Raw genomic sequence first — 12,440 nt, 5'->3', positions numbered from 1 at the left:
GTGCAAGTTGGGGGACCCGGGAAACTGACCAGTGCAGTTGCACTGGTCAGTTTCATGGCTCCCACGAGTGGTGGGCAGCTGGTTCCTGGCTTCCGCAAGCGGAGGGGAGCCGAGAGTGAAGGGCAACTGGGAGCTAGGCTGCCGCCTGGTTCCTGGCTTACCACCACTCATGATGTCGACTTGCATTAATCCAAGTAACACGCAGGTTGAAATTGTGTAAATAGGGGCTTTACTGTACATATTCACTGCAGGATGTTAACAAACTTTTTACATATTCCATTTCCTCACGCTTCACATGTGTGTGTTGGTACCATTGACTTCCTGACTTTCATTCCTGAACCTGTTTTAATTATGCCAATTTTACTTCACGTTTAATTTCAGTTTTCTTTCCTAAAATGTGTGTTGCCCTTCACAGCAGGAATGCCGCAAGCTTCCTTTTCAAAATCAAGACTTTATTAGTGACACGATCAAAACACAGATACCGTATCATATCCCACCTTGCACTGCACTCATTAAAGAAGGAGTTATCCAACATTTTGAGATCACGCATCGTTTGCTATTTAGATCTGATTTGTTGGGCTTTCAGACGTTCACCATTTATCGAAAATAATCACGAGGGTTTTTTTTTGTTTTGTTTTGTTTTGTTTTTTTTACTTTGCAGTTATAGCATTGGGAGCCACAAAGAAGTCCTTAAAGAGTTGCATGTGGCTCCGGGGCTGCAGGTTGCAGACCCGGGGCCATAGGAGAGCAAGTCTGGGCATGCAGATATTTGTGAACCTAGGACAGATCAAGGTAGGTGATTCGACCTCCAAGTACTCACAGTCAGCAGGGGAGAGAATGGGAGCCCACCCTCTCTGCTCACCTGAAATATTGCGATCCATGCATATCCAATGTTGTCAAAGTTGATCGCTCCTTTGAAGGGGTTGTGCTCTCCAGCAGAACAGTTGGTGTAATACTGGTTCCAATTGACGCAGGAGGTGTTAGTGGTGTCGTTATAGGCGTAAAAGTCCAGGGTGCACTCCAGGCCTTCTTCCCGCCGTGTCGGGATACTGCGGCAGTAGCGCATCCCATTCTCACGGGGCTGGGAGCAGATGAAGGGATTTTCATCCTCGTTCTCTGTCTGATAGTATCTTTCCAACTCCACTGTGTAGGGCCTTAAAGAGACCAGAGAAGGTTGGGGTTTGTACAGTGACTAACAGCAATCTGTCACGATAACAACCACCACAATGCAGGTGCAATGCAAAATTTATCCAGAACCTCAAAGCATTTTACACAATAATTTCATTCACTTCGCAGAAGACCTCTGATGTGATTTTATATTACAGTGAATGCTCTCATATCTGGCATTCTATTATCCAGACCTCTCAAATAACCAGCATTTTAACCATAAGTACATTTTAGTTATGTTTTCCATAAGTACAGTACAGTGAGAATAAATACAGCAAGTACCATATAAGTGTAACACCAACAGACCCCAGTCGCAGGCACTAGCGATTGAACCTATAATCATGGCGGCTAAAGCCTTGTGCTCTATTGCATGAGCTAAAAGCCAGCTGGCTCTGAGTCAAGGCTGTAGAGCAGAGACTTTGCTCACCCTAGTATGAGGTCTCAGTGCCTCTGGGTACTACGTAGGTTTACAGCATACAGTGCTACCGGTGCCAGTAAATAAAGTACTCTGCACAAATTTTTGTTTGTTTCTTAATATCTGATCTTGTATTTTCTTCAGTGTTATGCACTGCTAGGTATACCTCTCTATTATCCAGAATATCTGAATATCCAGCAACCTCCCGGTCTCATGGCTGCCAGATATGAAAGAGTTCACTGTATAAAGCCCAGCTGGTGAAACTAAGACTTGGTCTACCACTTAAACTAGATTGATCTCGCTATGCTGTGCAGGGGCATGAAAAATTCATATCTGTAGTTAAGCCGACTAAAGCAGTATAGATGCTGCCAGGTTGATGGAAGAAGTCTTCCTTCAACCCAGCTACTGCAGCCTGAGGGGGGAGGATTGGCTAAATCCCTTCCCTCAGCATAGGAAGTGTCTATAGTGTTACTGTGGAACAACTGCACTGATGTAATTGTGCCTCTATAGAATCCCTCGTGCAGACATGCCTGGCAGCAGGAGAGACGCAAAGGGACTTGCCTGAGGCTATTCACTCACTGTCGGAGTGAGGAATAGATCTTAGGGATTATGCTTCTTACTCTCCTAATACAATCATTAACCTATTGAATGAAAAGAGAGAAGCAATAAAAAAACAAACAGAGAAGGAAGAGACAGATGTAGCTGGGATGCAGTAGGCCAAACTCTACTGTGAGCTACCCTGGTGTAAATATGGAGTGATGCTGCTAAAGTTACTGAAGAATAGTAACTCCGCCCAGAAGTACTCAATTTACACTGGTGGAAGAGAGAGCAGCAGCTGGTCTTCACATTTTACACACTTTATGAAGGGTCTTTGCTGAAGTAAGATGGCAAATCAATCAGTAAAGATCAATTTATCATCTGCCCTGCAGTGCTGAAAAAAATCTGTGCAGACGGAGAACGCATTATTTATATAAATTTCTTCACAAGATAAGTATCACCCAAGGATGCTGACACCACTGCTCAAGGTGACAGTTCAGTATCGGACAAGCTGAAACTTCCCTCCAAAGGTGGTCCTGGAACAATGAGCAAGTTCAGATCCCATGCTCTAGGGGAGAGAAAACAGCCCCGTGGCCAGCTGGAAACTAGTTTATTCTTGCTCAATAAACCGCTGTTTCCTGAGAGCCACCTGGACTGCCACTAAAGCTTGCAAAGCTATTTTTAAGCCTAGTTCAGCCCAGTTAATTCCTGCAGAATTGCCTTTAGTACCTTTCAAAGCTTAACTAAACCCCTGGAATTCTGGTTCAATTAAACGGCTCCCAAACCAGTAGCTGCATTGGATTTACCCAACCGCAATCAGTTCCTTTGCTCTGCTATCCATTTACCTCAAGGGAATTTTCATGTGAACAAAATTCCAGCTCCTGTCCCAGCCAATGAAACTACAAGTGGCGTTACAAAATGTTCAGAGATGTCAGGGAGAGGACTGAGATGGTTCTATTACCTCTAGGCATGAATGTAACAATTTGATCCCCCCTTTGTAAGTTTAGAGGCCGAATGATTCCCGGGTTCCCTATGACGTTTCAGAGCCTGTGTTTGGCATCTGGGCCTCACCCCTCTAGGACTGGGAGTGCAGTTATATGGACTGTAGTTCTGTTTTGATGTTTTGGACACTGGTTCTTTAAGAGGAATAACACTGAGGCTCCGGTTCGCAGCCTCGGAGTTATGACACATGGGGTGTGGCAAATAGCTACCAAGAGATCATGACCACCTTGTTCCAAGCTAGATCAAGACTAAGGCCAGGTCTACACTAGACCTGAAAGTCCATTCTAGATACTTAATTCCAGCTACAACAATTGCATAGCTGGAATTGACCTATGTAGGATCGACTTACCTGGCCGTCGTCACAGAGGAAGGTCAGCGGAAGAAACTCTCCTGTGGACTTCCCGTACGCTGTGTGATGATGAGGAGTACCAGGGTCAGTTGTCAAGGCCTGATAGTTCAATTACATGCATCCCCACTAGGGGCATGAAATTGAAGCCCAGAAGATCAACCGTGGCTGGGTCGATCTCTTGGGAAGTATAGACATATCATAAGGAAGAGTGGAATTGCAAGGGTCCCAGTCTGGAAAAGAGTAAGAACTGTCATACTCGGGGATATTTAGAATACTAACAGGGTACTGAAAGGGTTAATATTCCAGGCAAGGGCTCTGGCTTAGCAGTTGAAATCGAGCAAACACAGTTTGATCAGAACGGTCCTTTTTAGCCTTGAAAGTCGATGAATATGAATTGCTCCTTGGGAGGGACTCCATCTTCTTCTGTGTTTGCACAGTCTGCAGCAGAATGCGGCGTGTTCAGTCCCGTGATCTGCCCGAGATCCTTAGGTGCAATGGCAACAAATAATCACAGCTGCTGAATGGGGCTCAGGTCTCTGTGTCTTGGCACAAGTAGAAAATGTCACATGGTAGTTACATGCTGAAAGGGGCAAGTATGATCGATCGCTTCCTCCCAGGTTTTTCTAAGGCACCTGTCCATCCGGGAGGTATCAAAGCATCGTGCAAGAATTAAAGACAGTGCTCCAGATGCCTGAAATGGCACTGCTGCTTCAGCCTCCTTCACATAGCCGCAGTGAGGGTGGGGGGTCTGGCTTTTATTTGGGACAAGGGAATATTTATGGAATGTTGATTTTTAAATGGTGCATGGTCTTATTTTCTGGAGGGCTAGAACTGATGAATAGGGTCAAAGCGACCATCTGTCCTTTGTACACTGGGACTGACTATGAGGTTATGCTGAGAGGGGCAAATGTCTGGCTCATTGGGGGTCATTTGATGCATTATCAACCAACGCCTTGCTAAAGAGAAAGTGGGGTTGGATTGGCTGAATCACACTCCTTTGTCTGGCAGTTGATGTGCTGTAGTTTCTTTGTATGCAAAGCTGCTGCCTGAAAGGAAAATGGGGGCCCTGGCTCACATCTGAAGGCCAGGGAGGAACTTTGAGGCAGAGGTGCAAAACTCCCCCTCCGGCAGGAGAAAACTGTCTGTTAGGAGCCACTGAGAGGGAGAGAGAGCTAGACACAGGGCATGTCTAAGTGATGGCTTCTACAGAAGCCCAGCTATGGCAGTGGAACTATGCCACTGAAGTGCTACAGTGGAGATATTTGCAGGAGTGACCAAAGAGATTTCCCATCACTGTAGGAACTCCTAGATGGCCAAGGAGGCTGACAGAAGTTTTCTTTCATTGCTCAAGCTGAATCTTCAACAGGGGCTCAGTTGTTTGGCTCCAAAGCTCAGGGGTGTGCATCTTGCACACACCTAATCTAAGCGGCATAGAACAGGCCAGAGAGGCCGACAGAAGTGACAGGTAGCTGCTTCATGCATGGGCAGGACAGAGTTGTCACACCTGAGGAGCGCAAGGTGGCTCTGTGCAGTCTGTGACTACCCTGTTCAAGGACACAGGACTTGGTAAGCACACAAATTATGTGAAGAAACTTCCAGACCCAAATCGCCCTTTCCTGTTCCAAATACAGAACTGACCTCTTTGGCTAGGCACAATAGGGCACTGATTTGGCTGAAGTCCGTGCAGTTTGCATGGAACTGTAGAAGATGCAGAGTGTGATCCCATCACCCTCACTCATGCGGAGTAACTGCAGCACTTGCTGAGTAAGACTGTGCCCTGCCTGAGTAGCTGTGAGGCTGTTTCAGGTAGTTTCTGCTGCTCTATTGATTTGACTTTTTCTTCTTGTTTATAGAAATGGCAAAGCCTATTAAGCCCAAAGCAAACATGTGACGGGTGAGTGTGAAAAGCTATTGGATCAGAAGAGCGACACAACACATCATTGAAGAGGAAAACCAGCTGAGCGAGAGATGACACGAACATCCCACTTGAGAGCCCATGGTGGCAGGTCTTCCCCCTAAGTGGCATAACCAGCTGGGCTCCTTCAGCCACTACCAATACACAAAAATATCAGGTCTGTATATCTCAGCTGCAACTATCTCAATTGCATGGGCTTGTACCCACTAACAGCCTGACAGGCAGGCGATCAGGGCTTGCCTACACGATGGGCATTACAGTGGCTGCTACTCTGATGAAACGCTATAGTCTAGATGCTGCCTTCTGTGGATGGAGTTTCCCCCTATCACTAGCCGCGTTCTATTTTTTCCATCCATGGGCAGAACAAATTTTGTTACGTGCACCCAGGCATGTGCACATGTACACCACCAGTAGAGCACACGCTGCCGGCGGTGGCTGCTCTGCAAATCAGCTGAGCGGCACGTGAATCTCTCCTGAGTAGGTGCCCAAGCACTCAGGTTACAAGGAACACTGGTCATTAGGCAATCTAGGCCTAAAAGTGGTAGTCTAGGCCTAAAATCCAGGCCTAATGGAGTCCCTTGACTTAGCCGAGGGTCAGGCCAGCATAGACATGGTACTCAAGGGTGCGACTATATAGCTGTAACTATGTCAACCTAACTTCTAACTATAGACCAGGCCTCAGTAGGTTTCCCTCAGCCACTTACCTCTTGGCATGGTAATAAGCCTACAGGAGCTGGGCTTCCCCAGACACTAATTTCTCAGTTAACGTCCCTCCTCCAGCATCTGTCCCTAAGGCACTAGACTCCTGATAGGAAGCCCATCTCAGCTGGCGTTTCCTCAGCTAGCTGGATTCCTCAGTCCCTGATCCGCAGGTAGGAGAGGTTCACACTGATTTACATCATAGTTCCATAATCTGGGAAATACCGTTCCCTGTCTGTACCAGGATCAGGGAGCGAAATTCTCCTCAGACACAAAGGTCACATTAACGAGCTGCACGGCAGGTACCCGTTCAAATGCCAACAGTTTATTAGACTGAAGCACTTCTCACTGAGGTGAGGAGGCTCCTGACTCTGGAGCATTGCTAGAGCCCTGCAAATATTCCTGGGCCATTTCTGCAGTGGGAGTGGCGGCAGATACAACCACATGGGCGTGGGCAGCAGGTGAGGGCGCGGCTAGGGGAGGCAAGCCCCAGCTGTGCCCTTTTCACCCAGAGGCTCCGCCCCTCCTGCCTGCAGTCCACTCTGCAACTTTCTCTCCTCCCTCCACCCAGAGTCTAGGCAAGCCGGATCCAAGCCCTCCTTGGGAGCCAGGGCTGGTGACTGATGCTGGGCAAAGTCAGAGCTGCCCCACGGCTTCAGCCTCCTCAGGCAGCAAAGGCAACCTCACCATGATGGCTTGGCCCAGCAGCACTGGCTGCGCTCCCAGGCCCCCGGCTCCTGTGCAGCAGGGCCTGCCCTCAGCCACAGGGATTGGAGCAGGCTGGGTCTCAGCACCCCACCCCTCCACCTCCCTGTGACGCACCATGCGCTGCTGCTGGGTGCCATTGCTTGTGCGCCCCAGGGGCAGTGCCCAGTGTGACACCTCTCCCCCCACCCTCCTCAAGGCCCTGTCCCTGAGCTGCCCTCACCCCCAGACTCCTCCCTCAGACTGTCCCTTCCCTGCAAGACCCCATCCTACTCCCCCTGCTGGCTCATCTCTGCTCGCCCCCTTGAGACAGCTTGCTGCTGCAGGTGTGGATGTGGACGGAGGTAGAGGACACCTCGTGGGTCAGCTCATGGGCTGATCCTGGCCAAGGCGAATTGGATGGGGAACCACATTTTTATACCCGCACATGGGTCTAAGCTTTCCTTTCACGCAACCGGTGATGAAGTTCAGTATCAGAGCCAGGATGGTGCCAGAGAGCCAAGCCCGGGTCACACTTCGGCGGCAGCACCTTTGTATTGGAGTCAGTGGAAGCAGACGTTGACCTTTAGATAGGTTTCTTGGGCCAGATGAGCAGCCTTTATTCATACTCACAGACTGAAGTTCTCTGGTAGGAAGCAGCGGTTCCTGAGCAGCCCTGCCCACAGCTGGACTCCCACGATGCCAAAGATAAAGAAGACAAAGAAACAGAGGAGGAGGACATTCCCCAGCATGGGCAGCGTGTCCAGGAGCAGTGTGACCAGGATGCGCATACCTGAGGCAAAGGGAAGGAGCCATTAAACTTCCTCATTTCTCACATTCAGGCTAAGCTCCTCCTGCCCTGTCCTCTCCAAACTGGCCTTCTGCCTACTCACTGCTCAACTTCTCACAGTAACCTCCCCTCGTGCTTCCCAGCCCGATGTCTTTTGGCCTTCCAGCACCTTCCACACCCCACAGCTCTGTCACTCAACTCCGAATTCCTGACAGGGACCTTGTGACTTTCTCCCAGGGTCCCACTTGTCCCTGTCAGTCCCAGCTCTTCACAATCACAATGGCACCAAACCCACAGTCCTTCCACACACCTGTTGCCCATTCTTCTCCTAAAACAAGGATAGGAAAATAAAATGTGGAGCTACACATCTGGAAGGGATGTTGGGAGGTCATCAAGTCCAGTTCCCTGCACTCTTGGCAGGACTGAGCACCATCCCTTGCAGCCTATTTATTTATTTTTTTAAAATCTTTTTACCCCAGGCCCCTCAGCAGTCTCCTGGAGGGCTGAACTCATAGCTGTGGGTTAGCAAGCCAACATTTGAACTGCTGAGCTAACCTTCCCCTCTCAATTGCTTTCTTCCCCAACTTTTCATCTTAACTCTCTCCATTCAAGACCAATGCTCTGCAACTGGTGTGCCATGGCGCACTGGCATGCCACAAAGCTGTGCTTAGTGTGCCTCAGAGCCACATGCTAGGAGTGCTGTCCGCCGCTCTGCGCATGCGCCCCACTGCTTACTGGGAGAAGTGCATGGCGGCAGTGGCAGCTCTGGGGTGGCGGCAGCAGGTCTGGTTAGCCATAGGCATCAAGTAGGGGAGGGGCTGGGGGTACCTGGCTCTGGAGGAGGGGAGGGGATTGGGTTGGAACAGCATGCTAGGGGTGCTGGTTAGAGTGAAGGGAGTGGAGGCGGCTAGGACCCAGGACTCTTGGGTTCTCTGCTTGCCCCCAGGGGAGGGGTGGATGTCTATCCTAGTGGTTAGAGCAGCAGGCTGGGACCCAGGAATCCTGCCTTCTATTTCCACTGCCCCCAGGCGGGTGAGAGACTGGCAGCTTGGACTCTGTTCTTCCCTGGTAGAGAGGAAGGAGTCTAATCTAACTGTTAGGGCTGGGGGCCAGGACTCCTCGGTTCTATCACACCCTGGGAGGGGAGTCTAGCCTAGTGTTTAGCACTGGGAGCCAGGAATCCTCTGTTCTGTTCTGCTCCCCCCACCCTCAAAGACAAATATGGATTCTGGGAGCCAGGACATTGGGTTCTAGCTCCCCCATCCCACCCCTGGGGCTGGTGTGCAATTAATGTGCCTCAGAGCCACGTGCCATCTGCCACTCTGGGCACGCGCCCCACCACTTAGTGAGAGAAGCTCATGGTTGCAGCTCTGGGGAGGGGGAAGAGAGGGGCTGGGGGTTGGCGGCTCTGGGGGAAGGCTGGGGAATTGGGCTATGCATCTTGGGTGGGCCATGAAATTTTTATGAGTGCTGAAGTGTGCCAGGAGCTGATAAAAGTTCCTGAGCTCTGATCTAGATCACACTCCTGTAGCTCCTACCCACAGTGTTTCTAGGTGCCTTCAGTAGGTATTAGAATCCCCTTCCCAATTCCTCTTTTCTATTCTAAATGCCTTCCCCTCCTTAAAACAGGGGACAGCCAATGGCCGTTAATTCATTCAAGTTCAGGGACATTCCATACTGTGCCAAAGACGAATTGATGGTGACTTCAACCTGCCATTTACCCAAAACAATTGATTTTGCTCAAGATCTCTGTAATGTTCTGCTCATCCCTCTCTCTCTCCCTCTTTGTGGGTCTCTCTTGCATTCATTCTCTTGCTTGTAATGATCTTTAAGGAAGCCTTCACTGCTGTCCTTTTTACTTGGTACTTCAATGAGCCTTTTTCACTGATGCCTGATGCTGCCAGGTCCATTCCACACTGTCCCTTCTCTGAGGCTGTGTCTACACTTGCATTCCTCTTTCAAAAGAGGAATGCAAATGAGGGAAATTGAAAATGCAAATAAAGCACACTGATTTACATATCTTGTGCTTCATTTGAATAATCTCTTTTTCAAAGAGCTCCTTCGAAAATAAACGCCATCTCTGCAAGAGCCCTATCTATGCTGCTTTTTTTCCTTCCTAAAGAGTCTCTTCCAAAAAGAGATTATGCAAATGAGTACAATATATGTAAATCAGTGCCTCATTTGCATTTTCAATTTCCCTCATTTACCTTCCTCTTTCAGAAGAGGAATGCAAGTGTAGACACAGCCTGAGTGGATAAACCACCCTGCCCAACTCCTAAATAACAAGCTGAAACAAGCTGCTCCAGTTCCTGCATTTACTGTCTTATGGAACTTTCTTCCCTTCCCACCTTATGTTTCTATCCCCTCTCTTGCTCCGCTTCAGAGCAGACAAGATAAATCACACAGAATTTCCAAATATATTAAGTGAATTACATCCACAGTTAGATAGGGACAGATAAATTCCAGCATCCATCAGTTCTGCAGGAGGAAAAATTACCAACAGGGTTCTGAAGCTACTGTAATGATAAAAACAACAACAAACAGCCAACCAGATTAAGTTTTGTCGACAGCACCAGAAAAATAATGACAGCCTCGGCATCTCCAGCATTGCTGGACAGAATGGGGCCAAGTAACACCTGTGGAGGGGACAGGCTAGCTCAGTCAGCTGAGTTGCTCTTCTAGTTTAGATTTAATTTGGCTGACAACCACGGTGAATTAGAAAGGCTAAGTGTTTGGAATCCAGTGTTTGTCTACACAGCAGTGTTATTTTGGAATGAGCTCTTCCAGAAGAGATTTTCCGGAATAGCTTATTTCAAAATAGCAGCTCCAGCGACACTACATTCCCCTTTCAGAAGGGGAATGCAAATACGGCCGATCAGAAATGCAAATGAGGTGTTGATTTATATATCCTACCTCATTTACATAATGGCAGCCCCCTGCTGTTCCAGAAGTGCTGTCTGCAGAAAATAAGCAGTGCAGATGGGGTTCATTCAAAAGGAAATCCCCGCTTTCTAAAGCACCCTTCTTCCTCATATTTTGCAGGAAGAAGGGTGCTTTCGAAAGTGGGGTTTGTTTCCAAAGGAACCCCATCTACACTGCTTGTTTTTTTCCCCAAAAGCTGCACTTCCAGAACAGCAAGTGGCTGCAATTATGCAAATGAGGGACATGATATGTAAATCAGCACCTCCTTTGCATTTCCAATCAGCCACATTTGCATTCCTCTTCCAAAAGGGAAATATAGTGTAGTCGTGACCAGAGTGACCACCCACAATTGAGCCTATTTCCGAAATAGAGCCCCTGGAAGCACTGTAGCTTATTTTGGAATAGCCCATGTTCCCTGTCTATACAGCACCTGTTCCAAAATCTCCCTTTCATAATAGGTGCCATTCCTTGTACAATGAGGTTTGCACAATTCAAACTAAGCCGTTGCTATTTCGAAATTGTTTCAAAAGAGTGGCTTGCTCTGTAGACACTCAGAGCTATTTCGGCATAGCAGCCGTTATCCTGAGATAACTTTGCTGTTTTGATACACCCTTAGAAAGCCAGGACTCAGGTTTTACCCACCCTCCTCTGGCTGGTGCTTTGTGCGTCTCAGAGCCACACCTGTCCACCACTCCGCGCATTTGCCCCACTGTTTAGGGGGAGAAGAGGATGGTGGCGGCAGCTCTGGTGAGGGGGTGGGAGGGGCTGGGGGCGCCTGGCTCTGGGGGAGGGTTGGATTATATATATATATATATATTGGGTGCGCCATGAAATTGTAATGAGTGCTGAGGTGAGCACTGATCTATCACACGAACACCTCCCACACAAAATCGACAACAGCAGCAAAATCCCTGCAGACCATATGGAGTCTGGCAACGACGTTTGTCTCTTCTTGGGCCAGAGGTGAAAGAAAGTGGGTGTGCCCTGGTATGCAGCTCTGCGAAGAGCTGGCTGAGCGGCAGCAAAAGCCGGCAGGGAGCTATTAGAAGAGCTGGCAGGGACCCGGGTGGCAACAGGACAGTACCTGTGAGGAATTTTAAGTTACTTTCACCTGCCTTTGGCCCAAAGGTTTGTTTACGGCTGGCCTTTGGCCACACAAGGGGCTGTTTCTACGGAGGAGCATCATTTCTGTGCGAAAAGAAGGATTTGTGTTGTTCCTTTTTATAATTGGAGGTACACATCTCCTAGAGCTGGAAGGGACCTTGGGAGGTCATCTAGTCTCATCCCCTACCACGTTGGCAGGACCAAGCACCATCCCTGACATCTATTTGCCCCAGTCCCTAAATAGCCTCCTCAAGGATTGAATTCACAACCCTGAGTTTAGCAGGCCAAGGCTCAAGCCACCAGGGGAAGCTATCCTTCCCCTTCCTTAAAGGCCATAAGGCAGATGGAGAGGAGCGTAGTATTATCATCATAGTAGTAATTCCATGAAAGACAAAACACAAATTCTCATTCGGCAGCTTGCAGCCACCTTGCCCTTCCTACGATGCTAAATGCAGCAATATCTTTTCCAACCAGCATTCTTGCTTCTGGAACTCTCAAATAACCAGCATTTATAAAAGCAAATATTTGTTGCATTTTCCATAAGTACCTTATAGTGAAAGTAAATACAAATAAGCAGAACAAATACAGTGTAAGCTTACAGTGTGCAATACTACTGTTGCTGGTAAATAAAGTATTTTGCATACATTTTAATTTGTTTCTTAATATCTAATCTTGTTTTTCTTTACTAACAACAATAAGTCCTGCGGCACCTTAGTTCAGATATTTTGGAGCATAAGCTTTCCTGGGCAAAGACCTGCTTCATCTGTTGGCCTATAAGGTGCCGCAGGACTTATTGTTGTTTTTGAAGATACAGATAAACTCAGCTACCCCTCGGATATTTTTCTGTACTGTTACA

At 48.2% G+C, this 12,440-nt stretch overlaps 1 protein-coding gene across 1 annotated transcript in view; it reads right to left on the bottom strand.

The window, feature by feature from the left end:
* Positions 1-12,440, bottom strand: part of CACNA1G (calcium voltage-gated channel subunit alpha1 G) — a 199,046-nt gene that overhangs the window by 163,280 nt on the left and 23,326 nt on the right. Inside the window, exons 4-5 of the mRNA XM_075014142.1 lie at positions 7,402-7,561; positions 863-1,154 (exon numbers count right to left, since the gene is read on the bottom strand). Coding sequence (XP_074870243.1) covers positions 863-1,154; positions 7,402-7,561 — 452 coding nt within the window. The remainder of the gene's footprint in view (positions 1-862; positions 1,155-7,401; positions 7,562-12,440) is intronic.

The sequence above is a fragment of the Carettochelys insculpta genome, chromosome 20 (assembly GCF_033958435.1).
Source record: "Carettochelys insculpta isolate YL-2023 chromosome 20, ASM3395843v1, whole genome shotgun sequence".
NCBI classification, from domain to species: domain Eukaryota; kingdom Metazoa; phylum Chordata; order Testudines; family Carettochelyidae; genus Carettochelys; species Carettochelys insculpta.
Note: the sequence above shows the minus strand (reverse complement) of the source record. Positions and strands in the feature narration are given on the sequence as shown.